This window comes from Oscarella lobularis, chromosome 5 (genome assembly GCF_947507565.1).
Source record: "Oscarella lobularis chromosome 5, ooOscLobu1.1, whole genome shotgun sequence".
Taxonomy (NCBI): domain Eukaryota; kingdom Metazoa; phylum Porifera; class Homoscleromorpha; order Homosclerophorida; family Oscarellidae; genus Oscarella; species Oscarella lobularis.
The window spans coordinates 3,129,542-3,156,750 of record NC_089179.1 but is presented as its reverse complement, the minus strand read 5'-3'; the positions used below and the strand labels follow the sequence as shown (position 1 = coordinate 3,156,750).

Genomic DNA, 27,209 nt, shown 5'->3' with positions numbered 1-27,209 from the left:
ACCTGCTCTTCGCTTTCCTTTCGCTGTTGCTATAGCGTCTAGAGCGACGTTTTACTTGTAGTTTTCCACCCGTCGATAGTAGAGCCCCGAAAACGCGCCTACAAAGCGGTTTCTCGTTTTATTCGTTTCTCTAAGACCGACACACGGCGTATCGCGATCGCTAAGAGTCGAAACGGCTCACGTGGGACCCCCTTCCGATTTCGGGCCCCGTTTTTCGTCTTAGATTCCTAACGTAGCCGAAATCAGCGTACCTAGAGCACTTCAAACGATGAATCACTTCGTTTGAGACCGTTAGATTGGCTATTTGCGATGGGGCGATTTTTCGCCGACCGTGAGCTATAGCTCATGGTTTTTGGTGAGTTTGGTCACTCCTTAGATTCCTTATTTTTTTGCATAAAACGCTGTGGTTTTTTCATTTGTTTGACCTCGCAGTAGCGAATTGACGTAACGCGTTCGATTTTGGCTAATATTTGGATTTATGTGCAGATATAATATCAACATGTGACCGGAAAATGCGGCCAACGAAGATCATCCACCTCTCTCGGCCAAGAGGTGAAAAATCGTCTAAACTAGGCCTGCACGCTGGGGTGAACGGCTGACCCCCCCTGTGGACTTGGGATAAATGTTCACCCTGGGGACTTGGGCAAATGTCTCCCTCCTTGGGGGCTGGAGGTTAATGTGCCCTTCTCCCGCGGACTTGGGACTGAAGTCCAACTGTGGGGACTGCAGCTCAGTCCCACCACTTGGCTCGTCTCAATGACGGGTCGAGCGGCAGCGCAGGAGCTGCAGCTCAAGGACAAGGAGCAACGGAGGACGACGACGGGGACGCGGAAGAAAACACATAGGCTTTTCAATTTTTATATTTTATCCGGGACATTTTAGTAAAAAATTTGAGCGTAGTTTCACCTACTTTTACGTGCAGTGCACGCGCGACTCGTTCGCATCCGGATGAGTGCGCGTTAGCGTGACATACGATTGACAGGGGCGCCGGCGCACATCGCTTTGTGCGCGTTGAAACACTGGTCCCATTTTTCATTGCGCTGTTTTTTTGCGCATACCAATGCACACATACGATTCAACGCTTACCTCAGCCGCCCGTCCCGAACGGGAGCGTACGCGCGTGTGCAGTAACCGTAAACGACCTCGCTCTCGTCACCATACTTGGAGGCCAAGAGCACTACACTACTCTACTCTACACAGCAACTCAAGCATGCAGCTACAAAAAAACGAAACGACATGCATTCTTTGGAGCTTCGTTGCCTTCTGCGCACTCTATAATGGAATCCACTGCGCAATTGAATGCCACAAGAAAATACATGATATACCGAGGTTGCCGTCATTGAACACTTGCACTGGTTTGGCACATCATAGATAAGAGACATCTAAAGCCGGACACACTAAAGAGATCAATGATAGCAATGAAAACAATGAAATTGTCTGCACGGGCTAACTGCAAATGCTGCGGTAGCCAGCCAACGCGCTGCCTGTGATCACCGTCCATCAATAGAAATGACCTCCTCAAATGCAAGCCAGGAAGTACAGGGACCTATAAAAAACGTTTGAATGATCATAAATGCTAGAGAAACACTTCTGGTTACCTGTGAAAACCACCCCCTACCACAAATAATAAATGGAGACCACCGAGACCTGAATGTGGATATACAAAGAAATTAACACATCATTCATTGACCTAAAAAATCAAAATGGACAAAGTAAACACTAAATTACCACAATAATCCATTGACCTAAAACCTAAAAGGAAACCCTAAAAGGAAACCCTAAAAAATTAGATCATTATAAATCACCTAAATTACCTCACAAATCCATTGAAATGGTCTAACCGATGGCGGCTGCCAGCTAAGCACGTTTGTGAGTGGGAAGGAGCTACAAAGCCTATCTATCATCGGGAATACCGCCCTACCTACTGACAGCCGCCCTAAACCCTAATGCATCGCAACCGCTAGCGTAGTTTGCAAAGCGAAGCACGAATGCACACATCATTTTTTTTTATGGACGATGCAGAGTTTTTGTTGTCCCACTAGGCTCTCTGCTATGTGCATACATAGGACCCCCTGTATCTATTTTTCTCTCAAAAAAGAGTGGAGAGCTTCACGCTATTCTGCCATTGCCCCTCACTGCGAGCCCCCTCCTCTACTGGCACCTAAGCGTTTCATGCGCTAGACCCGAAGAAGAAGCAATGGCAAAACGAGCAATTCCACTCGGTATGCACACGACGGAGAGCCGACCCCTTAGGTAAACGCCTACACCCAGATGCATGGAGGGACCCATTGGAATAAGGTGCAAACCTGCGGTATTTTCTCTTCATCTGGTGGAAGAATCTTTGCCTATTCTCCTCCCCAAACTTTATCCCAGTCTTCGGCGGCGGGAGAATTTTTGCTATCCTCCTCCCCCAATAATCTGTAAATAATGACGACGTCTCCTTAAATCAAAACATCATTCACGCGAAAAGGATTAAAATATTCCTTACCTTTAGTCACGTGACTTCGGCTCGTCGGACTCGTGTCGTCACGCCTATAATTAGATTGAGCGGCGATATGTCACCCTACGCGCTGCTTACGTTTTTTCGTACGACCCTTTGTCTTCGAACAAAAACTCGGAGCGTCGCCGCACGGCGTAAACGCGATCTAAAAAACGCGATCCATAGGAGTTCAAAAACGCGCGACTGTAGACTGACCAGCGCGCGGGCCACGTGGCGCCGTCTTTGCGTCGGGGAGTAATCCTTCGCGAAGGATTGCGGGATTCCTGCGAGAGAAAGTCGAAACGATTCGATTTGGTCGACGCAATGGCGCGTATTTTGACGCTTACCGCTGTCGTCGGAGTCCCCGCCGATGTTCGCTCGATCTCCGAAGCCCGCCGCGAGGCGGTATGCTTCTTTTCGCCGCCCGGAACGCGAAAACGAGCGAGTAGTGGCCGTCAAAGGTCGGAGGGGCATAAACGAAGCCTCTATCTACGAAACTTGTCGAAGAATGACGAATACGGATTTTTTCACGTGACTCGCTGTACCGTCCAATCACTATTCTTTGTCTGAGCACGTGGGCGAGACGGCACAAACACCCGGATTAACAGTGCAATCAAAGGTAAAAGTCTAAAAACATAAAAATTCGTGTCATGAAAAGTAAAAGACAGGTAAAATATTAGTACGCAGTTATTTAGCGAAATACTTCTAGGAACTGACTTGAGTAGTGACAACTTACTTGAACTCGTACTTATTATATGGAAAAAAGTACAAAGTGTAGGGAGGTGCCTGTGCATCCATCAGCGAAGTAAGAAAAAAATAAAATGAATGTTTCTCTTCGAGCGGTTGTGGAATATAATATACTGAAACCGATTTCACAGCTCTTCCTTGTAAGCACTTGATAAAAGATCTCTGTGAATTCCGCACTTTTCACAAGCTCGAATAAGTCTAATTACAGTTGCTGCTGAAGGACCGCGTTCTGCACACCAATCCTCTATATATAACCATCGCGGCCCTAATGGAATCTTCGCTCGACTTTTCCTTGTACTGCGGTATGGCGTGACCTTTACGTCCTAAACAAAGAGCTAACTTTTGCCACTGTGATTCTGCGAGGGTTGCAACGACGCGAATCAGACATTCGTCGATCACTTCAGGAAGAGCACCTGTAATCACACAAGTAAGATAAAACATGATTAAGTTAAATTCAACGCGATTGCAAACTCACCTTGAATCGACCGTAATTTATCATCAATGGGCTGCACCCCAAACCAACAATTAATTCTGCTAAAGTCTTCCGGATCTACTGGAACTCGTTTCCCAAACTTGTTGTATAGTTTGTCATCTTTTGGACAGTACTTTGACCCCTTCTTCGTACTAAGTACTGGAAGGTTCTTGAGATGAATATCCAAGTGTTCGTCTCTGCGGACGGCTTCTAACTGACAGCAGATGCTATAATCGAAGCCTCCCATGCCCTGGCAGCAGATTTTCTTCATCTTTCGGCACAGTTGCTCTTTGATTGACTGCAAGAAGAAAGAGCTTGTTCTGGCAACGTCGTCTTCATTGACGTAATGAACTGTTAGAGCAACCCAATTGCCTCGACTGTGATACAGCAATTCAATTTCAACTGTAAACAAAATCATGCTACACGAAAAAGATATATACAGTAGTGGCATACCTTCTGCCGTAGAGTCTTTGTCTTCTACTAGAAAGACGCACTGATGACGAGAGAGTTCCGGGTTTTTTGGATACATTTTCAGAAAGCGTGTGACGAGACGGAAGTACAGGCATTCCGGAAAGAACTTCAGTTTAATTGGAATGACAATTAGTGGAGCGGGGAAAGGAGGCGAGCGACTGTGCCTTTCCCAGTAAGTACGAGGATACAGAAAGAACGGTTTCAGCATCGACGGAACATAAAATTCACTTGGGGGCGATCCTGCAACTGGCGTGATGACGTCAAGAAGCTGTAGAAGTCGCACAATAAGTCTATTTTCATCTTCAAGATCTAGATAGGTAGTAAAATCGCAAGCCTCCCGCATTTGCTTTAGGCGATAATCCATCAAGTCCTTAGACATCACGCCTGTTTGCTTCAGTGTGTTCCACTTCGGCTCCATCCGTGGACCCGGCTTTGCTGCGGTGACAAATGCTGACATCGCTTTGATTACCAACGTCGGACTAGTGAAAACGAAATTCTTCAAATCATCCACTTCTGGGTAATAGAGAATTGCTCCAAGATTGGCAAGATACTTCAGCGCAACAAGGACTTCATCGTGACGGCTAATATTGCAGATACTTCGATGCTGAGCAAGTTTAGTTACTTCGTCAACTTTAGCCACAACTGTTTTCATGATTTCCTTCCACCGGAATAGAAGAATTTCGAGGTAGACCCAAAACAACGGCTGCTTCTTCTGTCGTCTCCAATAATTCGATGTCATGCGGTCCACTCGTCTTCGAATTTCATTAACAGTTTTGCAAGGAGAATCGGAGCCGGACAGCGAATTGTCTATGAGAAAGATTCTCTTAACGAAGTGAGTCATCTCTCGGAAATTTTCATCATCGTTTGCGTCCCCGCGTTTCTTTGGCAGAACAATGTTAACAAATTCGCTGTCCATAAGAAGATGCTCAAGGAGATCTCCTTGGCGCAAAAGCCATTCATTGACAGCGGTTGAATTTGGAAAACGATTCTCGTCGCTGTCCAACACGTCTCTGTGAGAACCAATTGCAAAGACAGGAGGAGAATTGGCCTCTTCGTCCACGCCCAGCCAATGACTGTCTCTTTTTGTCTCTTCGTGGGCCGCTGTGATTAATTGAGCCGAACCAGTAAAAGGGTAAGTCTCCGTTTGTGCGGATCCAGCCCAGTTCGTTCGTCTGGTCCACTACTTCGCCTCTCGACGATCGATGAAACGATTCTGCTTTGTCGGACAGCGATTTAGAAATGTCCATTACGATCATGTACATGGTCAAACAAAACGTTTCGTTCTCTGGCATGAGAGCCGAATGCGTAGCGAGATAAATTTCTTGTCCACCCAAATCCCATATATCGCGAACGCCCAGGCTTTGTCTTTTGAGATCTTCTTCACTCGGTTTATTCACGAGAAAAGTGCTCACCAACTCTTGCTGATTAGGCGTTAGCGTTTTTGCTTCTATTCCAACTGCTTTCAGATCTTTCCCTAATGCTTCCAGTGGAGCTGCTGAAGGAAATTCTAGTGAAGAAGTGTGAAATCCCGATTCTGCTCCTGCAGCTTCTTCTGTTGCTGATTCGGTGCTAACGCTTTCTAAGGGCCTGTCAACATGAAGCCCCTCAGGAAAGTCATTAAACCGCCGCTGATTCATTGAAGAATAAACACCTTGTGCAATGAGAGGATCCAAGTGGTCTTTGCTGTCTGTCGCTACCCAGCCGCTAGTGGCTGTGTGTGACATTGCGACGGCCGCTCCTTCGGTGCTAGCTTTGTCTCTCTCAAATGGCCTGTTCAGAAGAGAATCGACAAGACACGATTTTCCCGCTCCGTCTTGGCCAGTGACAATTACACGAGAACGATTTACGGTCACTGAGCCGCGCTTTAGAGCATCGTCGTAAATTTCTTGAAAATGGATTTCGTTTTCTTGGTCCGAAGGCACTTCTTCATCAGAGGACTGAGACGTCTCGCTATTAATCAGGTTGAACTCTTCGTCAACGCCACCCTAAAACGAAAAAGAGAAAGTGACAAAAAAACAAACGCGTTTGGTGTCTACGAAATTGTGCAAAACTTATCTACACCCAGTAGATTAGAAAACACACCTCTAGTTCATGTCTGCTTTTCGCTGAAGTTTCACTAACGAAATTCAGCAAATAATCCACGAGGAAATCGTGATTGTTTGCTTCCGCTTCAGCAAGAGGTGTCCTACCAAACTACAACAAACTTTAGAAATAAAAGATCCAACACATTGAAATGCGCACTTCATTAGTTGCGTCAATATCAGCACCAGCAGAAACCAAGTATTTGGCGGTTTCAGCACGTCCTTCTCGACAAGCCCAATGAAGAGAGGTAGAGTGATCCTGAAAATCACTAAATCTCGATGTTTCAAATTTTGCGTCCTGCATTACCTTGTCAGCTTCATTAACGCTGGCTCCCATTTCAACAAGCTGCTGTGCAACGTTCAAAAAGCCTTCCCGACTCGCAAGTGCAAGAGCTCCATTACCTTTCTACATAAGGTTACAGAATATTAGACAACTAGTACAGGTAAGCTTCAAAGCACACTTTGTTTTTTGCAGAAACGTTGCAGCCACGGTCAATGACAGCAGCCGCGACTGCTGATTTCCCCTTCATAACGGCACGAAGAAAAGGTGTATATCCCCACTATTATGAAACTGTAAGAAATAACGTTGAAATGTTAAGTTTTACCTCATCTGAAGCCTCCAAATTAGCTCCAGTTGAAATCAGAAACTCGGCAATTTCAACACGCCCTTCCTGACACGCCCAATGTAGTGAGGTATAGCCATGCTAAAAATTCAAGAATGAAATGTCGCTAAATCTGTCACAATCTAATACCTTATTACGATATCTACTCTTAACCCGCATTCAACGAGTTGTTTCGCACCCTCCAACGAACCTGTCCCACTAGTGCCAAGGCTCCGTTGCCACCCTACAGGTCATTACTAAGCACTTATTGGCAAACAAATAAATAATATGAAACACACATTCTCTTCTGCAAAAATGTCGCAGCCATGCTCAATGAGAACAGCCACAATTGCTGATTTTCCTTTCTGAACAGCACAAAGTAAAGGTGTACATCCCCACTGCAGTGAAACAGTGAAAAAAACCAAATCGATATATTGTATACCTTATCTACAGCCTCTAAACTAGCTCCAGCTGAAATCAGAAACTTGGCGGTTTCTACATGTCCTTCCTGAGACGCCAAATGTAGTGAAGTATAACCATTCTAAAAATTCATGAATAAAATGCCCTCAAATACGCTACAATCGAATACCTTATGACGTTCATCAACCCTCAACCCTAGTTCAACGAGTTGTCTGCAAATGTCCAACTGACCTCTCCAACTAGCAATTGCTAAGGCTCCACTGCCATTCTACACATCACTAAAAAATTATTGTCCAATTATTAAAGTTTCCAACAAACTTTGGCTTTTGCAGAAATATTGCACCCACGCTCAACGAGAACAGCCATAACATGTGATTCTCCGTTCCGAACGGCGCGAAGAAAAGGTGTAAATCCCCACTGATGTGAAATAGTTACAAAAATAACAGATTACTATAAGGCACACCTTATCTACAGCCTCCAAACCAGCTCCAGCTGAAATCAGAAACTCGTTCAGCACTTCCTTTCTGACTCGCCCAATGCAGTGAAGTATAACCATTCTGAAAATCCTTAAATAGAATGTCGTTAAAGCGTCATCTAATACCTCATGACGTTCATTGATGCATAACCCCAATCGAACGAGTTGTTTGACCATCTCCAACTGACATGTTGAACTCGCAATGGCCAAGGCTCCATCACCCATCTACAATTCATTAATAAATAATTGTAGCAAACTAATACAGTTTACGACAAACTTTGTCTTTTGCAGAAATGTTGCAGTCATGCTCAGCGAGAACAGCCAGGACGGCTGATGCTGCGTTCAAAACGGCGCGAAGAAAAGGTGTAAATCCCCACTGATGTGCAACAGTAGGAAATTATACCAAAATTGCTATATAATCTTTACCTCAGCCTCCAAACTAGCTCCGGCTGAAATTAGAAACTCGGCGGTTTTAGCATCCAGAGCAAAATGAAGTGAACTAGATCCCAGCTGCATCAGATAGAAGAAAAGATTGGTGGTTGAAAGTGGAAACACGAAGCCATACTTCGTTCGCAGCTTCTTTCCACTTTTCCGGATGGTTCCGGATAAATCGAGATACGACCTCTTCATCACCTTTCGTAATAGCGGAGAAGAACTCTAAATACGCGAATTCAGACATCCCTTTCCTCTCCCAAGAACCGAATAGAAAGCTGTACAACAATCTATTCGGACAGGAAGTAGGGTTGCTTTCCTCGCAAGAACCGATTAGAGATCTACGTATACGCTTTGAGGAACACAATTACCTTCTTCGTTCATGGTCTCTTCTAGCGAGAGGAGCGAAGTACAGCAGAGCTGTTTCTATTCTCAATCCGGGGTCTACATAACAACCGACGGGTGTTGGAATCAATGAAACACACGAAGAATGCAGACAGAAAGAACCCTAACTCTCGGCCAATAATCTCCAATCAACATGTGACCGCTAAGAAATGTAAAAACTTGAACTGTTAGCACTACTGTACTGCAGTAACTGTACCTACTACCAAAAAGTGTGTGGAAGAGAATGCAGTACACAACTGCAGAACAAATGACAATGATAAACATATATAGGTTTACGTCAGGCGATCATTCTGCAATTGTCTATTTCTAATGCTCGTGCTTCTGCGGTATTGTCGTTTCCTCAGTGTACGCAAGAAAGTGTCGTGAGCAAATCAAATCAAATTCCACGTCACAGCATCAGTTATCGCAGTTGAGGTCAGAAACGCGAAAGAAAGACAAAGGAAAGGAAATGTTGCACTAATATTTTTCCTTCTGCTTTTGCGGGACAAATAATTAACTGGATAAAACAGACTAGTCTAGCCTATGGCACGAAGCTACTCAACCGCTCTGATTGATGTCCGATCACAATCATTTCGATAAGCAAGAGTGCCGTACAGTTCTACGTAGAAATACCCACGAATCAAGACACAATGACCATAGGTCTTCGCTTCGACTCTCGATCCTTCGAGACGACCGAAATCGTCGTAAAACACTCTTAGGTACAAATTCATTGCCGCTAGCGACACCGATTAGCGAGATTCTGCGAGGTAAACGCCTGCAAGGCTGCAACACATCGGCGAACTCCCCTACTTCACGTACCGCCTACTTCCAGTTATTACTTTCTACGAACCCAATTTTTCCTGATTTTCAGATTCTCTCTGTTTTGACCTAGATGAGAGAAGCTCTAAGTAGTATCAGTTTCAAGTGTTTCCATCCGCTGCCAAAATTCAAATTAAAAGCTTGGAAACCGCCAACTCAATTATACTTCTATTGACCAATATGAAAAAAAACAATACAACTGTACCAAATTAGGACATCCAGTTAGACGGCCAAATTCTGCTTTAGGTAAGTGCAAATGGCACGATTAACCCACCGCTTCTTTCGCTTTCGTCCCTCAGATCTGCCACTAATGATGAGAGTGTCAGAGTCGACGCCTTTTGGGGAAGTGTTAAGCTCCATCATAACGCAAGCAAGAGGATGCCCCTTCACGTTCATGAATTGAAGAGTAGCGTTTAAACTAACCTACACGTAGATGCTCTAAGATCACGTTTTTCTCGTCAATCTAACTCGCCAGTTTTTCTAAGGTTTCCGTGACTTCAAGGCAGTCAAACGAAAATTCAACCACATCAGTTCTATACGTATAAACACTCGTTACGCCAGACGAAACTGCGATTTGCTCGCTGCACGCACTTACGAAATGCCGGAATAGGGCAGTGATTGTTCTCCCAAGTTTTAGACTTGTCGTGGCATAAATAGTCTTTTAGAGTGCAATGAACGTGTATTCCTAACACCATAGCGCCAAAGGCATCGATAAGCACTGTGACATCGGTGAGGTTTGTTGCTCAAATAGGAAAAGGAAATCCATTTATTCAGATGTAATAGAAGTATTGAAGTTCGCTTACTTGGCTGCAAAGCTACAGTCAGAGTGCAGATTTCAGACTTTTCCAAAAAGCCTGAAGCGGTGAGGTTAAAGAATTGAAGTTCTTTCCCTAAGTTGGCTGATGCCAAAAATACGATGACATGCATACGCGGGATAAATCGTCGTTCTGTCTCACCACATGGCTTCAAGCGAAGATAATTGCAATGTAAACCATAGCCAGAAAACGGCTCTGCTGCAATGGCGTGCTGCAAAAAAGACGAGGTATAGACGATTCCAATGATCGTAATCATTCTCAAGCAGAACTGAGCGTGTAGACTCGGCCAACTCTTCATCTTTCACTATTCTCTATATGAAAGTTCGATAACTCTAACTTTCGACAATAGAGTCACGATGACGACAAGGGACTACCCCCATGCACACGTGCAGGTGTATATAAAAACGAATGCAAGCAACTTTGACGTACCTGAAAGCAAACCAATGAAGTGGTTTCAATCTCTGGCAGTATTGTTTGCCATTTCGACGAGCTATGCCTATGTTCCCGACTGCAATATGTCAATTTGCGACTGCAGCTGGAGCAATGAAGGTTTCACTTTGAACGTCGACTGCAGCGCAAGAAATCCGAGACTTCGCTTCTTGCCTCCGAACTCTTCGTTTCCCGCAGAAGTTCAATCATTGTATCTAAGTCATTCCATCTGATTGATCGTGTTTGCTTAACTTTTGGCTGCAGTGATTTCAGTGACAATGCCATTGAAAGTGTCGATCGAAATTACTTTCTCCGTTTCAAAAATCTAACCGAAATGCAAGATTGAGTTAGTTTCTTTCTCTAAAATTAACTTACAAGGCGATAGATTTGGAGCGCGAAACAATCTAAGCAAAGCTTTTGTATTGCCGGAAACACTGACATCTCTGTAAAGTTAACTTCTATCTATCAAAAGGACAATTAACAAAACAATTCTTTCTTTCTTTTTTATAGGGATCTAGGAAATAATCCTTCTTTCTCTGACGTCACAGGCATGTTTGATCCAACGTATTCGTATTCTTTCTTGAACTTGCTGTATGACGAATTTCAGTCTAAGTCTAAATTACTTCAAAAAAGACGTAGAATTTCTAATTACAGAAGCCTTCCACGGTGCAACCTCACATCATTGCCAACGGGATTTTTAAAAGACTTGCCAGCTCTCGAGCAAATGTCGTGCCTATAGCTCTACAGTGTGCGTATACATTGTAGCTAAGCAAAATATTTTGATATAGAGATATGAGATGGAATAGCATACGCGTAATGGAGAGGAGGAGCTTTCAAAATCTCACTTCTCTTCTCAAACTGTACGTGCTGTTGACTATTATAACATGGTGAAATTAGATGTTTTTGTAGTTACCTGGACAACAACAAACTTTGGCGCTTATTTCCGGACGCTTTTCTCAACGTCGGTTCTTGCTCTAACCCGTTTTCTATGTAAGACATTCTCTTACTTAATTAATTAAGTTAAGTAAAGAAATTGATTTTAGAAAAGTAACCTTCAACGAAATTAGATATTTGCAAAGTCACTTGCTAAAAATTGAGTGTTTGACCAAACTGTAAAATTCACTATGATCGAGACTGTTCAGAAATATTTGTCAGATATGTTAGGTTCCTCGGGAGCAATTTAATATCTGAAATTGCATCGGATGCTTTCGCGTCTTTACCAAACCTCAGCTACCTGTTAGTCACTCATTTGTTAGAAGTTAATTAGATAATTCTGCCGCATGTATATAGAGATCTCTTCAACAATTCAATTAGATATCTAAAACAAGGAACGCTGCCTCCTAACGGGTTTTTCTTTATGATGTAAAAAAGATATTGGAAAATTTTAGATTTTCTCATTCTCTGTGTTATCAGAAAAATTTCCAACAATTTCTTAAAATCTATCAGTGGCGAAATATTCCGTAACAAAACAATAGTCACAGAAATGTAAGTTTAAAACGGAAACCTTGAGTTTGCAAGCCAGCTCTAATTTGATTTCTGAAGACATATACAAGGAAATGAAATCGCAACCATTGAACAGTCATTTTTTACTCAAGTCACTATTCTGGGATCTTTGTATGTCTATCCAAACACATGCAGTAATCGGGCGCTTGTATCTAACAAGTTCGTAGATTCATTGAGGGAAACCGTTTGACAAGTCTTCCGCGCACTCTATCTCATCAAACGCACCTTCAAAACCTGTAATTGTAATCAAACTGGCCAGCAAACAGATGACCTAACCAAATTCTTTAGACACATATTTGACAACCATTTACAAGGAATTCGATGGTCGACCTTCAAAGGCCTTTCGAGTCTCATAGATCTGTAAGTTGAGTTTGAATATGTACAGTATAAATAAAAAGAAAAAAATTTGTCAACAGCAATCTTATGTATAACAAGATCTCACAGGTTGAAGACAACTCTTTTGCTTCGCTAGAGAACATTCGGAAAATGCATGCATAAACACAATGCTACACAAGTGCAGTTCCTGTAGCCATGTCTCTTTAGATACCTGCAAGGCAACCCTCTGACAAACGTTAGTCAAAAGGCTTTGCTACTTTCAAGCAAAACAAACGATGTCGACATGTGGAGATAACTTAATTAAGTGAAACAGTGCATTGCTAAAGTCTTCTATATACAGGTTTCTTAATTGCACTGGACTCAGCGTGATTCCTACTACCGAGCCTTCAGCTCATTTGTGAGATGGTTTCTCTAATTAATTGCAGTGTGACTATATATCATTGAACAGGCATTGCGTTGAGAAAACCATCATCACAATGGCACTAACACAAGGGTCGAGTGAAGCATTGACACGAAGAGGGGGATACGCATGCGAAAAGTCGCACAAAAGCATCAGTAAAGACTCCGTGTGTAGACAGTGTCACATAGGAACTAAATCTGTCACGCCGTCAAAAAAGAACATCTACAGTTCATACTGCGCGAGCTGTCCGCCAGGTCGCTATATGATAAAACAAGCCATCACGGCTATCTTATATACTAATTTCTATAGGAGGGTACTACCAAGACGAGGCCGGACAGAGAGACTGTAAAAAGTGCGTCAACGGTACCTTCGTCGATCTGGCGTCGGCTCCGGGAAAAGCCGCTCAAGATTGCAAGGTGTGTCCAAGAGGAACAGATCTCAGCACCCACGCGGAATACCGAGCCTGCAACTGCTTAAAAAATCACTATCGAACGCAACGATTTGGCCCTTGCTATGCGTGCGACTCTCGGCTCGGCATGACGTGCCGAGACGATTACCTTAGCGTCGCTCAAGGATTCTGGTGGAGTTGGAAACGATGGAATGACGCTGACAACGATAGCGTAGCCGACGAGAATCGATACGTTAGCTTCGTGAAAAATCTTATGAACAAGAGCGAAGACTATTCCAAAACGTCCACAACGTTCAGCGGCTCCGTCATACCTTACATACACCGTTGTCCGATCAATGAAAGTTGCCGAAGTGAAACGTCGATGCGGGTTCGTAGCAGTGAAATGTGCAGTGTGGGATACTGGGGAACGCTGTGCGGACAATGCCGTGACGGTTATTATTCGTGGTTTCAGCGGTGTCATCGATGTCCTCAGAAGTGGCGAACTGGACTTCAGTTTCTTGGTTTGCTCTTTCTCCTGGGCGCTTTAGCCGGTGTGTTGCACGTCATTGGTAAACTCAAACGCAAAAAGGACGACGATCTTGTCAACCAAATCAGTTCGATTCTAAAAATTACAGTCGGATTTATCCAGGTTATGTCCGTGGTTTTTGACGCTCTCACGTACGTACCTTGGCCGGAAGCCCTTCTCTCTTTGGAACATTTTGCCAAGATGATTGAGCTGAATGTGCTCGCCGTCGCTACGCCTGCGTGCCTACACGAGAAACTAAGATTCAATGCTCTGATGCTTCCTATCATAAAGTTCTCAATTCAAGTCATTCTCCTTCTGCTCATATGGGGATACTATAAAGCGACGAGAAATCACTTTCTTTTCTCCTACAGAGGTGGACATGCTGTAATGAAGAGAAAGATATCTGAAGTGAGAACATCTTGTATGACAAACAGTTGGTGGATCTTGTTTATATGCTATCCTTCAACGGCCACTTCCATACTGGCTACCGTACCTTATAAGGAATGGACGTGTACTAAGATATGTCTTCGCCAATCTAATTATGGAACTGACTCTGACAAATACTGCAGGTGGCTTCTCAAGGTGGACTACAGCGTTCCGTGTAACTACTCCACATCTACTGCCTTGTGGGTTACATGCACCGTACTGATACTTTACGTTGTGGTCCTGCCTTTACTCCTCCTAATCGCTCTAAAACTCAAGAGACGTGAAGGGCTCACGGCGCGCAAGTTAAAGCCTCTATCGTTGAGAGGCGATTTTCTGACGAGCATTCAATTTCTCGACAGTAATTACAAAGACCACTTTTGGTACTGGGAAATGGTGGAGATAGGAAGAAAAATGGTTCTCACGGTTGGCATGGGTTTCTTTGGAGAACAAAGTCATTCCGGAATCGCCTTAGCAACGCTACTTGCGACTGTGTTTCTAGTACTGCACGCCCAACTACAGCCTGTTCGACGCCGATTCGAACACTGGATGCAACTCGTTGCTCTCAGCGTCATATCGACTAATCTGATGATGGGTGCACTCGTTCTTCTTTCATTCAGAGACAAAAGGGATCCTGGCTATAATAGTCTTGTAGATCGAAAAACGTTCAGCGGCATTGTCATTGCTGCCAACACCTTTTATCTGCTTTTCGTCGCAGGTTAGGTTAGATTTCGTACGCCTAATTGCCATTCTAATATTATCATTATTTCCAGCAATTGTCTTCACGCTCGTCGTTGAAACGAGAAAGCAAATCGCGGCTAAGATTTTCTGCTACAGAGGCCGAAAAACACTGCACGAAGAAACGTAGACGGTTTCATTCTTCCTTTTACAAAATACACTGTGGAACCCTCTAAGCCTCTACGAGGATGACGCTTAGATCTTACGCCAAATGCTCTTGGCGACCCGCAATGGACGTAGAAATACATCAGCCTCTTCGCTCCGAGTCCTATCAGAGCTATCTTTCGTTTAGAGAACGAGCAGTTGACACCATTGCGTTAGTATGACGAACCGCACCTCACGCGACGACAGCAAAATGAAGAGACGTAAGGCGATCGACACCATGGACTGTATCTTCTGTCGCGGATGCGTGTGCCCCTTGCGAGGCGATTCAACGCTTATCTCAACCTCTGCCCTCGACGCACGACTGCCACACGATTTTCATCTTGCTGCGCGCGCAATACCATGTAGCGGAAAGGTGCACGCTGAAACGACTTTGCTCTTGTCACCCTACTTGGGGACCAAGAGCACTACACTACACTACTCAACACTACCATACAGCAACTCAAGCATGCATGCAGCTACCAAAAAAAGGAAAATACATGCATTCCTGCGCTTCTTGGAAACTGAAATAGAAAAGAGTGAGAACAGTTCAAAGAAACAGCGCCACCCACCAGTGGCACCACCCATCTATTTCAATCCAGAGTCGTTTTCTTAGCTTCGTTTTCTTTCACCGGCATCTATAAAGGAATCCGTTGTGCAACTGAATGATACAAGAAAAGACATGCAATACCAAGGTTGCCGTCCACCAATTGTTTCCCCCACTCTTGACACATATAAAACATCTAACGAGTCACATTTAGCAATGAAAACAATAAATTTGTGTGCAGGCTAACCGCAAACGCTGCAGGTGATATTCAGCCAGCTAACGCGCTCCCCACTGCCATCGCCATCATGAAACCTACTGAAATGCGAGCCAGCTGGAGACGGAGAGTTCTAAAACAGAACATTTGAAAGATTATAACTGCTAGAGAAACACTTCCTGTTACCTGTGAAATCCAACTGATCAAGAAGCCAAATGATAGGCTCAGACTTCACCTGAATGCCAATAAACAAAAAGATTAACCAATAATTAATAGGACATAGTCAACACCTAAATTACCAAACAAATCCATTGACCTAAAATATTGAAGGAAAAAATGTAACCTATACCAATAAAGGATAATTGGAAATCAACTAAATTACCTCACAAATCCATTGACCTAAAACCTAGAAGGAAAAAACCTAGTCCACAACTACAAAATAAAATAATTAATTACAAATCACCTAAATTACCTAAAACCCTACACTACATCTAAAAGACGGATTAGATAAATAATGAAAGAATCGCCTAAATTACCTCATAATCCATTGACCTAAAAATGCCTATATTCTAATCAACCTAGATTACCTCAAAAATCCATTGAAATGGTCTAACCGATGGCGGCTGCCAGCTAAGCACGTTTGTGAGTGTGAAGGAGCTACAAAGCCTATCTACCATTGGAATACCGCCCTACCTACTGACAGCCGCCCTAAACCCTAATGCATCGCAACCGCTAGCGTAGTTTGCAAAGCGAAGCACGAATGCACACATCATTTTTGATGGACGATAGAGAGTTTTTGTTGTCCCACTAGGCTCTCTGCTATGTGCATACATAGGACCCCCTGTATCTATTTTTCTCAAGAAAGAATGGAGAGTTTCGTGCTGTCCTGCCATCACCCCACACTTGCGAGCCCCCTCCTCTACTGGCACCTAAGCGTTTATGCGCTAGACCCGAAGCTGAAGGAATGGTACAACGAGCATTCCACTCGGTATGCACATGACAGAGAGCCGACCCCTTAGGTGAATGCCTACACCCAGATGGAGGGACCCTTTGGAATGCGGTGCGAACCTGCGCTCTCTTCTCTTCATCTGGTGAAAGGATCTTTGCCTATACTTCTCCCCAAACTTTATCTTCGGCGGGAGAATTTTTGCCATCCTCCTCCCCCAATCAGCAAATGACGTTAAATGATGACGTCATCCTTGAATCAAAACGGTAATCACGTGAAAAAGATTAAAATAGTCATTACCTGTAGTCACGTGCGAGCAACCATGACTTCGTCTGGTCGGACTCTGTCGTCACGCCTGTGGTGTGAAGCGGTAGATTGAGCGGCGATATGTCACCCTACGCGCTGCTTACGTTTTTTCCCCAGCCACGATAGCGTGATCCTTTGTCTCGAACAAAAACATGGAGCGCCGTCGCTTTATTTTAGACTAAGAAAGCAACTCGATAATCGCGCCGATCGATCGAAAGAGAGACGCGCATACAGGCGAGCGACGGCGCCATTCGATCGCGCTCCAAAAAGACCAGGACGATCTAAAAAACACGATCACACTCGGTAAACGAGTCGCAGAACGCGCGACTGTAGACTGACCAGCGCGCGGGCCACGTGGCGCCGTCTTTGCGTCGGGGCGCAATCCTTCGAGAAGGATTGCGGGATTCCTGCGCGAGAAAATCGAATCGTTTCGATTCGTTCGAAGCAATGGTGCGTATTATGGCGCTTACCGCGGTCGTCGGAGTCCCCGCCGACGTTCGGTTGATCTTCGAAGCCCGCAGCGAGGCGGTATGCTTCTTCTCGGCCGCCTAAGACGCGAAGACGAGCGAATAGTGGCCGTCAAAGGTTGGAGGGGCATAGACGAAGCCTCTCTCAACGAAAATTTGACGAAGCCGTGACTCGCTGTACCGTCCAATCACGATTATTTGTCCGAGCACGTGGGCAAGAGGGCACTAACACCCGGATTATCTCTTAAAATGTTTCTGTGTGATCAAAGATAAAAGTCTAAAAACATAATAATTCAGGTCATGAACGGCAGATAAAATAACAGCACGCAGTTATTTAGCTAAATGCTTCTAGAAACTGACTTGCATGAGTATGTGACAACTCGCGTACTGGTACGGAAAAATGTACTAAGAGAAGGGAAGTGCATGTGCATCAATCAGAAAAAAAGTCTACGACGTCATAAAATAAATGGATTACTTCAAGCGGTCGTGGAATATAATATACTGAATCCGATTTCACAGCTCTTCCTTGTAAGCGCTTGCAATATGATCTCTGTGAATTCCGCACTTTCCACAAGCTCGAATAAGCCTAATTACCGTTGCTGCTGAAGGACCGCGTTCTGCATACCAATCCTCTATAACCATCGCGGCCCTAATGGAATCTTCGCTAGACTTCTCCTTGTATTGCGGTATGGCGTGACCTTTACGTCCTAAACAAAGAGCTAACTTTTGCCACTGTGCTTCGGCGAGGGTTGCAACGACGCGAATCAGACATTCGTCGATCACATCAGGAAGAGCACCTGCAATAATAGACAAGTAAGATATGACATGATTTAATTAATTAAACTCAACGCGATTGCAAACTCACCTTGAATCGACCGTAATTTATCATCGATGGGCTGCACACCAAACCAACAATTAATTCTGCTAAAGTCTTCCGGATCTACTGGAACTCGTTTCCCAAACTTGTTGTATAGTTTGCCATCTTTTGGACAGTACTTTGACGCCTTCTTCGTACAAAGTACTGGAAGGTCCTTGAGATTAATATCCAAGTGTTTGTCTCTGCGGACGGCTTCCTCTAACTGACAGCACACGCTATAATCGAAGCCTCCCATGCCCTGGTAGCAGATTTTCTTCATCTTTCGGCACAGTTGCTCTTTGATTGAATGCAAGAAGAAAGAGCTTGTTCTGGCAACGTCGTCTTCATTGACGTAATGAACTGTTAGAGCAACCCAATTGCCTCGACTGTGATACAGCAATTCAACTTCAACTGTAAACAAAATCATGCTAAACGAAAAAGATATATACAGTACTGTGGTGGCATACCTTCTGCCGTAGAGTCTTTGTCTTCTACTAGAAAGACGCACTGATGACGAGAGAGTTCCGGGTTTTTTCGATACATTTTCAGAAAGCGTGTGACGAGACGGAAGTAGAGGCATTCCGGAAAAAACTTCAGTTTCATTGGAATGACAATTAGTGGAGCGGGGAAAGGAGGCGAGCGACTGTGCCTTTCCCAGTAAGTACGAGGATACAGAAAGAACGGTTTCAGCATCGACGGAACATAAAATTCACTTGGGGGCGATCCTGCAACTGGCGTGATGACGTCAAGAAGCTGTAGAAGTCGCACAATTAGTTTATTTTCGTCTTCAAGATCTAGATCGGTAGTAGAATCGCTAGCCTCCCGCATTTGCTTTAGGCGATAATCCATCAAGTCCTTGGACATCACACCTGTTTGTTTCAGTGTGTTCCACTTCGGCTCCATTCGTGGACCCGGCTTTGCTGCCGTGACAAATGCTGACATCGCTTTGATTACCCACGTCGGACTAGTGAAAACGAAACTTTTCAAATCATCTACTTCTGGGTAATAGAGAATTGCTCCAACATTGGCAAGATACTTCAGCGCCACAAGGACTTCATCGTGACGGCTAATATTGCAGATACTTCGATGCTGAGCAAGTTTAATTACTTCGTCAACTTTAGCCACAACTGTTTTCATGATTTCCTTCCACCGGAATAGAAGAATTTCGAGGTAGACCCAAAACAACGGCTGCTTCTTCTGTCGTCTCCAATAATTCGATGTCATGCGGTCAACTCGTGTTCGAATTTCATTAACAGTTTTGCAAGGAGAATCCGAACCGGACACCGAATTGTCTATGAGAAAGATTCTCTTAACGAAGTGAGTCATCTCTCGGAAATTTTCATCATCGTTTGCGTCCTCGTGTTTCTTTGGCAGAACAATGTGCTTAACAAATTCGCTGTCCATAAGAAGTTGCTCAAGGAGATCTCCTTGGCGAAAAAGCCATTCATTGACAGCGGATGAATTTGGAAAACGATTCTTGTCGCCTTCCAAAACGTCTCTGTGAGAACCAATTGCAAAGACAGGAGGAGAATCGACCTCTTCTTCCTCGCCCAGCCAATGACTGTCTCTCGTTGTCTCTTCTTGGGCCGCTGTGATCGAGCCGAACCAGTAGAAGGGAAAGTCTCCGTTTGTGCGGATCCAGCCCAGTTCGTTCGTCTGGTCCACTACTTTGCCCTCCGACGATCGATGAAACGATTCTGTTTTGTCGGACAGCGATTTAGAAATGTCCATTACGACCATGTACATGGTCAAACAAAACGTTCTGTTCTCTGGCATGAGAGCCGAATGCGTAGCGAGATAAATTTCTTGTCCACCCAAATCCCATATATCACGAACGCCCAGGCTTTGTCTTTTGAGATCTTCTTCACTCGGTTTATTCACGAGAAAAGTGCTCACCAACTCTTGCTGATTAGGCGTAAGCGTTTTTGCTTCTATTCCGACCGCTTTCAAATCTTTTCCTAATTCTTCCGGTGGAGGTGCTGAAGACCATTCTGGTGCAGAAGTGTGAAATCCTGATTCTGCTACTGCAGCTTCTGATATTACTGATTCGGTGCTATCGTTTTGTAAGGACCTGTCAACATGAAGCCCCTCAGGCAAGTTGATGGACAGCTGCTGATTCATTGAAGAGTAAACACCTTGTGCAATGAGAGGATCTAAGTGGTCCTTGCTGTCTGTCGCTACCCAGCCGCTAGTGGCTGTGTGCGTCATTGCGACGGCCGCTCCTTCTGTGCTCGCTTTGTCTCTCTCAAATGGCCTGTTCAGAAGAGAATCGACAAGACACGATTTTCCCGCTCCGTCTTGGCCAGTGATAATTACACGTGAACGATTTACGGTCACTGAGCCGCGCTTTAGAGCATCGTCGTAAATTTCTTGAAAACGGACTTCGCTTTCTCGGCCCGACAAAGACGCTTCTTCGTCAGAGGACTCAGACGTCTCACCGTTCATCAGGATGAATTCTTCGTCAACGCGACTCTAAAACAAAAAAGAAAACGTGACACAAAAACCGACTAAAGGAAACACCTTTGGTGTCTACGAATTTGTGTATCACTAGCTTATGTACACAAAGTGGATTAGAAAACACACCTCTACTTCGTATCGGCTTCTTTTCGCAGCAGTTTCACTAACAAAATTCAGCAAATAATCCACGACGAAATCGTGATTGTATGCTTGCGCTTCACCAAGAGGGGTCCTACCAAACTACAACCAATGTTAGAAATAAAATGACAAAAATATAAATATAGAAATGCGCACTTTATTAGTTGCGTCAATATCAGCGCCAGCAGAAACCAAATATTTAGCGGTTTCAGCACGTCCTTCTCGACAAGCCCAATGAAGAGAGGTAAAGTGATCCTGAAAATCACTAAATCTCGATGTTTCAAATCTTGTGCTCTGCATTACCTGGTGAGCTTCATTGACGCTGATTCCCATTATGACAAGTGTTTGTACAAGGTTCAAAAAGCCTTCCCGACTTGCAAGTGCCAGAGCTCCATTACCTTCCTACATAAGGTTATAGAATATTAGATAACTCGTAGAGGTAAGTTTCAAAACATACTTTGGTTTTTGCAGAAACGTTGCAGCCACGGTCGATGAGAGTAGCCACGACTGCTGATTTACCCTTCATAACGGCACGAAGAAAAGGTGTGCATCCCCACTAATATGAAACTGTAAGGAACAATGCTGAAATGTTTAGTTTTACCTCATCTACAGCCTCCAAACTAGCTCCAGCTGAAATCAGAAATTCGGCAGTTTGAACATGTCCTTCCTCACACGCCCAATGTAGTGAGGTATAGCCACCCTAAAAATTCAAGAATAAAATGACGCTAAATCTGTCACAATCTGCTACCTTATTACGATCATTAACCCTTAACCCGAATTTAATGAGTTGTTTGGCAACCTCCAACGTACCTGTCCCACTAGCAATTGCCAAGGCTCCGATACCATTCTATATATCACTAAAACTAAGCACTTATTGGCAAACAATATGAAACACACATTCTCTTCTGCAAAAATGTTGCAGCCATGCTCAATGAGAACAGCCACAACTGCTGATTGTCCTTGCTGAACTGCACGAAGTAAAGGTGTACATCCCCACTGCGGTGAACAGTGAAAAAACACCAAATCGTTACATGTGTATTGTATACCTCATCTACAGCCTCCAAACTAGCTCCAGCTGAAATAAGACACTTGGCGGTTTCTGCCTGTCCTTCCTGAGACGCCCAATGTAGTGAAGTATAACCATTCTGAAAATTCATAATATAATGTCGTCAAATACGTTATAATTCAATAACCCATGACCGTAATCAACCCTCAACCCTAATTTTAAAGGTGTACATCCCCACTGCGGTGAAACAGTGAAAAAACCAAATCGATATACTGTATACCTCATCTACAGCCTCCAAACTAGCTCCAGCTGAAATCAGAAATTCGGCAATTTGAACATGTCCTTCCTGACACGCACAATGTAGTGAGGTATAGCCATCCTAAAAATTCAAGAATAAAATGATGCTAAATCTGTCACAGTCTGTTACCTTATTATGATGATCTACCTCTAACCTGCACTCAATGAGTTGTTTGGCACACTCCAACGTACCTGTCCCACTAGCAATTGCCAAGGCTCCGTTACCATTCTACATATCATTACTAAGGAATTATTGCGCAATGCAAATAAATACTATGAAACACACATTCTCTTCTGCAAAAACGTTGCAGCCATGCTCAATAAGAACAGCCATAACTGCTGATTTTCCTTGCTGAACTGCACGAAGTAAAGGTGTACATCCCCACTGCGGTGAACAGTGAAAAAACACCAAATCGTTACATGTGTATTGTATACCTCATCTACAGCCTCCAAATTAGCTCCAGCTGAAATAAGACACTTGGCGGTTTCTGCCTGTCCTTCCTGAGACGCCCAATGTAGTGAAGTATAACCATTCTGAAAATTCATATATAATGTCGTCAAATACGTTATAATTCAATAACCCATGACCGTAATCAACCCTCAACCCTGATTTTAAAGGTGTACATCCCCACTGCGGTGAAACAGTGAAAAAACCAAATCGATATACTGTATACCTCATCTACAGCCTCCAAACTAGCTCCAGCTGAAATCAGAAATTCGGCAATTTGAACATGTCCTTCCTGACACGCCCAATGTAGTGAGGTATAGCCATCCTAAAAATTCAAGAATAAAATGATGCTAAATCTGTCACAGTCTGATACCTTATTATGATGATCTACCTCTAACCCGCACTCAATGAGTTGTTTGGCACACTCCAACGTACCTGTCCCACTAGCAATTGCCAAGGCTCCGTTACCATTCTACATATCATTACTAAGGAATTATTGCGCAATGCAAATAAATACTATGAAACACACATTCTCTTCTGCAAAAACGTTGCAGCCATGCTCAATAAGAACAGCCATAACTGCTGATTTTCCTTGCTGAACAGCACGAAGTAAAGGTGTACATCCCCACTGCGGCGAAAACAGTGAAAAAACACCAAATCGCTACATGTATATTGTATACCTTATCTACAGCCTCCAAACTAGCTCCAGCTGAAATCAGAAACTTCGCGATTTTTGCCTGTCCTTCCTGAGACGCCCAATGTAGTGAAGTATAATTATTCTGAAAATTCATAATAAAATGTCAAATTTGAACTATATCCCAGCTGCGTCAGATAGAAGAAAAAGATTGGTGGTTGAAAGTGGAAACACTAAACCGTACTTCGTTCGCAGCTTCTTTCCACCTTTCGGGATGGTTCCGAATAAATCGAGATACGACCTCTTCATCACCATTCGCAATAGCGGAGAAGAACTCTAAATAAGCGAATTCAGACAAGAGGAAGAGTCCCTTTCCTTCCAAGAACCGACTATCTAAAGAGCTAAGCTTTGAGGAACACAAGCGAATTCAGACAGCAAACAGGATCGCTTTCCTCCCAAGAACCGATTATAGAGAGCTAAGCGTTGAGGAACACAATTACCGTCTTCGTTCATGGTCTCTTCTAGTGAGAAGAGCGAAGTACAGCAGAGCTGTTTCTATTCGCAATCCGGGGTATATAATATCCTACGGGCGTTGGAATGAATGAAAAGCACGGGACAGAAAGAAGCCAATAATCTCCAATCAACATGTGACCACTAAGAAATGTAAAAATTTAAACTGCTAGCCCAGCAGTACACTGTACTCTATTAGTGCATAGGCGCGCTAAAAAAAAACAAATACAAGCGGTGGTCTCACAGATCAACTTCTGTTAGTGCCATTTCTGTTGTGTGATATCTACTATAAACAAAAGGTGTGTGGAAGAGCATGCAGTACACAATTGCAGAACAAATAATAATTATAAACATATATAGGTTCACGTCAGGCTATCATTCTGTAATTGTCTATTTCTAATGGCCGTGCTTCTGCGGTATTGTCGTTTCCTCAGTGTGAGCAAGAAAGTGTGTCGTGAGCAGATGAAATCAAATTCCACGTCACAGCATCAGTTATCGCAGTTGAGATAAGCAAGAGTGCCGTACAGTTCTACGTAGAAATACCCACTAATCAAGAGACACATTGACAATGACTATAGGTCTTCGCTTCGTCTCTCGATCCTTCGAGACGACCGACATCGTAAAACACTCCAGCGACAGATTGGCGAGATTCTACGAGGTAAACGCCTGCAAGGCTGCAACACACCGGCGAACTCCCCTATTTCACGTACCGCCTATACTGCCAGTTATTACTTTCTACGAACCCAATAAAACCTGATTCTCAGATTCTCTCTGTTTTGACCGAGATGAGGGAAGCTCTATGTAGTATCAGTTTCAAGTATTTCCATCCGCTGCCAAAATTCAAACTGAAAGCTTGAAGACCGCCAACTCAATTATACTTCTATTGACCAAACTACTGAGCCTTCAGCTCATTTGTGAGATGGTTTATCTAATTAATTGCAGTATGATTATATATCATTGAACAGGCATTGCGTTGAGAAAACCCTCATCACAATAGCACTAACACAAGGGTCGGATGAAGATTTGATACAAAGAGGGGGATACGCATGCGGAAAGTCTCACAAAAGCGTCACTAAAAATTCCGAGTGTAGACAGTGTCACATGGGAACTAAATCTGTCACGCCGTCAAAAAGTGCATCTACAGTTCATACTGCGCGAGCTGTCCGCCAGGTCGCTACGATAAAACAACCCACCAAGGCAATCTTATATATTAATTTCCATAGGAGGGTACTACCAAGACGAGGCCGGACAGAGAGACTGTAAAAAGTGCGTCAACGGTACCTTCGTCGATCCGGCGTCGGTTCCGGGAAAAGCGGCTCAAGATTGCAAGGTGTGCCCGAGAGGAACAAATCTCAGCACCCACGCGGGATACCGAGCCTGCAACTGCTTGAAAAATCACTATACGATTTGGCCCTTGCTATGCGTGCGACTCTCGGCTCGGCATGAATTGCCGAGACGATTACCTTAGCGTTGCTCAAGGTTTCTGGTGGAGTTGGAAACGATGGGATGACGCTGACAACGATAGCATAGCCGACGAGAATCGATACGTTAGCTTCGTGAAAAATCTTATGAACAAGAGCGAAGACTATTCCAAAACGTCCACATCGTTCAGCGGCTCCGTCATACCTTACATACACCGTTGTCCAATCAATGAAAGTTGCCGAAGTGAAACGCCGATGCATGCGGGTTCGTAGCAGTGAGATGTGCAGTGTGGGATACTGGGGAACGCTGTGCGGACAATGCCATGACGGTTATTATTCGTGGTTTAAGCGGTGTCATAAGTGTCCTCCGAAGTGGCGAACTGGACTGCAGTTTCTTGGTTTGCTTCTTCTCGTGGGCGCTTTAGCCGGTGTGCTGCACGTCATTGGCAAACTCAAACGCCAAAAAAACGACGATCTTGTCAACCAAATCAGTTCTGCTCTAAAGATTACAGTCGGATTTATCCAGATCATGTCCGTGGTTTTTGACGCTCTCACGTACGTACCTTGGCCGGAAGCCCTTCTCTCGTTGGGACATTTTGCCAAGATGATATAGCTGAATGTTCTCGCGGTCGCCACGCCTGCGTGCCTACACGAGAAACTAAGATTCAATGCTCTGATGCTTCCAATCATAAAGTTCTCAATTCAAGTCATTCTCCTTCTGCTCATATGGGGATACTATAAAGCGACGAGCAATCACTTTCTATTCTCCTACAGAGGTGGGCATGCAGTAATCAAGAGAAAGATATCTGAAGTGAGAACGTCTTGCATGACAAACAGTTGGTGGATTTTATTTATATGCTATCCCTCAACTGCGACTTCTATATTGGCTACAGCGCCTTATAAGAAATGGACGTGCACTAAGATATGTCTTCGACAATCTAATGGAACTGACTCTGACAAATACTGCAGGTGGCTTCTAAAGGCGGACTACAGCGTTCCATGTAACTATTCCACATCTACTGCCTTGTGGGGTATATGCGCGGTACTCATACTTTACGTTGTGGTCCTGCCTTTACTCCTCCTAATCGCTCTAAAACTCAAGAGACGTGAAGGGCTCACAGCGCGCAAGTTCCAGCCTCTATCGTCGAGAAGCGATTTTCTGTTGAGCATTCAATTTCTCGACAGTAATTACAAAGACCAATTTTGGTACTGGGAAATGGTGGAGATAGGAAGAAAAATGGTTCTCACGGTTGGCATGGGTTACTTTGGAGAACAAAGCCATTCCGGAATTGCCTTAGCAACGCTACTTGCGACTGTGTTTCTAGTACTGCACGCCCAACTACAGCCTGTTCAACGCCGATTTGGACACTGGACGCAACTCGTTGCTCTCAGCGTCATATCAACTAATCTGATGATGGGTGCACTCGTTCTGCTTTCATTCAGAGGCAAAAGGGATCCTGGCTATAATAGTCTTGTCGATCAAAAAACGTTCAGCGGCATTGTCATTGCTGCCAACACCTTTTATCTGCTTTTCGTCGCAGGTTAGGTTAGATTTCGTACGCCTAATTGCCATTCTAATTTTATAATTATTTGCAGCGATTGTTTTCACGCTCGTCGTTGAAACAAGAAAGCAAATCGCGGCTAAGCTTTGCTGCTACAGAGGTCGAAAAACTGTGCACGAAGAATTGTAGACGGCTTCATTGTTCCTTATTGTTTCCTTTTACAAAATAGACTCTGGAACCCTCTAACGGAGCTCTACGAGGATGACGCTTAGATCTTACGCCAAATGCTATTGGCGACCCGCAATGGACGCAGAAATACCTCAGCCTCTTCGCTCCGCGTCTGATCAGAGCTATCTTTCGTTTAGAGAACGAGCAGTGG

At 44.1% G+C, this 27,209-nt stretch overlaps 4 protein-coding genes and 2 long non-coding RNA genes across 16 annotated transcripts; 1 reads left to right on the top strand and 5 right to left on the bottom strand.

The window, feature by feature from the left end:
- Nucleotides 1-844: 844 nt before the first annotated feature.
- LOC136187802 (uncharacterized) lies at nucleotides 845-7,248 on the bottom strand. The gene is given in 18 exon segments (XM_065975497.1): nucleotides 845-1,397; nucleotides 1,452-1,546; nucleotides 1,599-2,440; nucleotides 2,489-2,532; nucleotides 2,579-2,645; nucleotides 2,696-2,763; nucleotides 2,827-2,976; nucleotides 3,025-3,639; nucleotides 3,702-4,100; nucleotides 4,152-5,124; nucleotides 5,126-6,154; nucleotides 6,252-6,362; nucleotides 6,411-6,509; nucleotides 6,558-6,656; nucleotides 6,712-6,810; nucleotides 6,856-6,954; nucleotides 7,003-7,096; nucleotides 7,152-7,248. Coding segments are annotated over 10 exon segments (3,153 nt in total). The 5' UTR covers nucleotides 7,033-7,096; nucleotides 7,152-7,248; the 3' UTR covers nucleotides 845-1,397; nucleotides 1,452-1,546; nucleotides 1,599-2,440; nucleotides 2,489-2,532; nucleotides 2,579-2,645; nucleotides 2,696-2,763; nucleotides 2,827-2,976; nucleotides 3,025-3,424.
- A 394-nt stretch (nucleotides 7,249-7,642) lies between these two features.
- Nucleotides 7,643-8,637, bottom strand: LOC136187801 (fibronectin type 3 and ankyrin repeat domains protein 1-like). The gene is made up of 7 exons (XM_065975496.1): nucleotides 8,551-8,637; nucleotides 8,313-8,493; nucleotides 8,174-8,257; nucleotides 8,025-8,123; nucleotides 7,874-7,972; nucleotides 7,736-7,829; nucleotides 7,643-7,689 (listed from the first exon to the last, which is right to left on the bottom strand). Exons 2-6 carry the CDS (start codon nucleotides 8,424-8,426, stop codon nucleotides 7,737-7,739), a joined length of 489 nt encoding a protein of 162 aa, XP_065831568.1. The 5' UTR covers nucleotides 8,427-8,493; nucleotides 8,551-8,637; the 3' UTR covers nucleotides 7,643-7,689; nucleotide 7,736.
- Nucleotides 8,638-9,561: 924 nt separating this feature from the next.
- On the bottom strand, nucleotides 9,562-10,483 carry LOC136187803 (uncharacterized). 2 transcript variants are annotated; one of them, XR_010669998.1, is made up of 4 exons: nucleotides 10,339-10,483; nucleotides 10,186-10,281; nucleotides 9,974-10,124; nucleotides 9,562-9,915 (listed from the first exon to the last, which is right to left on the bottom strand). It is a non-coding gene; the product is annotated as an uncharacterized lncRNA (long non-coding RNA). The 2 variants fall into 2 exon arrangements; XR_010669999.1 differs by having other exon boundaries at nucleotides 9,978-10,124.
- LOC136187800 (uncharacterized) lies at nucleotides 9,746-15,405 on the top strand. Of its 3 annotated transcripts, none has more exons than XM_065975494.1 (22): nucleotides 9,746-9,811; nucleotides 9,868-10,111; nucleotides 10,166-10,424; nucleotides 10,478-10,837; nucleotides 10,891-11,071; nucleotides 11,137-11,217; nucleotides 11,281-11,352; nucleotides 11,415-11,486; nucleotides 11,524-11,616; nucleotides 11,670-11,738; nucleotides 11,791-11,862; nucleotides 11,917-11,988; nucleotides 12,040-12,111; nucleotides 12,169-12,240; nucleotides 12,297-12,365; nucleotides 12,418-12,489; nucleotides 12,546-12,617; nucleotides 12,673-12,750; nucleotides 12,806-12,862; nucleotides 12,914-13,119; nucleotides 13,175-14,920; nucleotides 14,976-15,405. In XM_065975494.1, the coding sequence occupies exons 6-22, from the start codon at nucleotides 11,177-11,179 to the stop codon at nucleotides 15,068-15,070; spliced, it is 3,030 nt and encodes a 1,009-aa protein (XP_065831566.1). In that variant the 5' UTR covers nucleotides 9,746-9,811; nucleotides 9,868-10,111; nucleotides 10,166-10,424; nucleotides 10,478-10,837; nucleotides 10,891-11,071; nucleotides 11,137-11,176; the 3' UTR covers nucleotides 15,071-15,405. The 3 variants fall into 3 exon arrangements, with proteins under 3 accessions (XP_065831566.1, XP_065831567.1, XP_065831565.1); XM_065975495.1 differs by having other exon boundaries at nucleotides 9,868-10,116; nucleotides 11,536-11,616; XM_065975493.1 differs by having other exon boundaries at nucleotides 9,868-10,116.
- Nucleotides 15,406-15,471: 66 nt separating this feature from the next.
- Nucleotides 15,472-17,136, bottom strand: LOC136187025 (uncharacterized). Its single transcript, XR_010669823.1, has 6 exons — nucleotides 17,089-17,136; nucleotides 16,029-17,040; nucleotides 15,876-15,975; nucleotides 15,773-15,824; nucleotides 15,654-15,719; nucleotides 15,472-15,605 (listed from the first exon to the last, which is right to left on the bottom strand). It is a non-coding gene; the product is annotated as an uncharacterized lncRNA (long non-coding RNA).
- A 695-nt stretch (nucleotides 17,137-17,831) lies between these two features.
- LOC136187798 (uncharacterized) lies at nucleotides 17,832-23,959 on the bottom strand. Of its 8 annotated transcripts, XM_065975486.1 has the most exons (22): nucleotides 23,898-23,951; nucleotides 23,788-23,844; nucleotides 23,642-23,733; nucleotides 23,444-23,585; nucleotides 23,293-23,391; nucleotides 23,137-23,235; nucleotides 22,990-23,088; nucleotides 22,751-22,849; nucleotides 22,602-22,700; nucleotides 22,446-22,544; nucleotides 22,299-22,397; nucleotides 22,059-22,157; nucleotides 21,910-22,008; nucleotides 21,761-21,859; nucleotides 21,614-21,712; nucleotides 21,470-21,568; nucleotides 21,316-21,414; nucleotides 21,169-21,267; nucleotides 21,001-21,114; nucleotides 18,885-20,889; nucleotides 18,427-18,828; nucleotides 17,832-18,358 (listed from the first exon to the last, which is right to left on the bottom strand). In XM_065975486.1, the coding sequence occupies exons 4-22, from the start codon at nucleotides 23,552-23,554 to the stop codon at nucleotides 18,075-18,077; spliced, it is 4,302 nt and encodes a 1,433-aa protein (XP_065831558.1). In that variant the 5' UTR covers nucleotides 23,555-23,585; nucleotides 23,642-23,733; nucleotides 23,788-23,844; nucleotides 23,898-23,951; the 3' UTR covers nucleotides 17,832-18,074. The 8 variants fall into 8 exon arrangements, with proteins under 8 accessions (XP_065831558.1, XP_065831556.1, XP_065831557.1 ...); XM_065975484.1 differs by lacking the exon at nucleotides 23,788-23,844 and having other exon boundaries at nucleotides 23,444-23,542; nucleotides 23,898-23,959; XM_065975485.1 differs by lacking the exon at nucleotides 23,788-23,844 and having other exon boundaries at nucleotides 21,470-21,532; nucleotides 23,444-23,542; nucleotides 23,898-23,959.
- Between the last annotated feature and the right edge of the window lie 3,250 nt (nucleotides 23,960-27,209).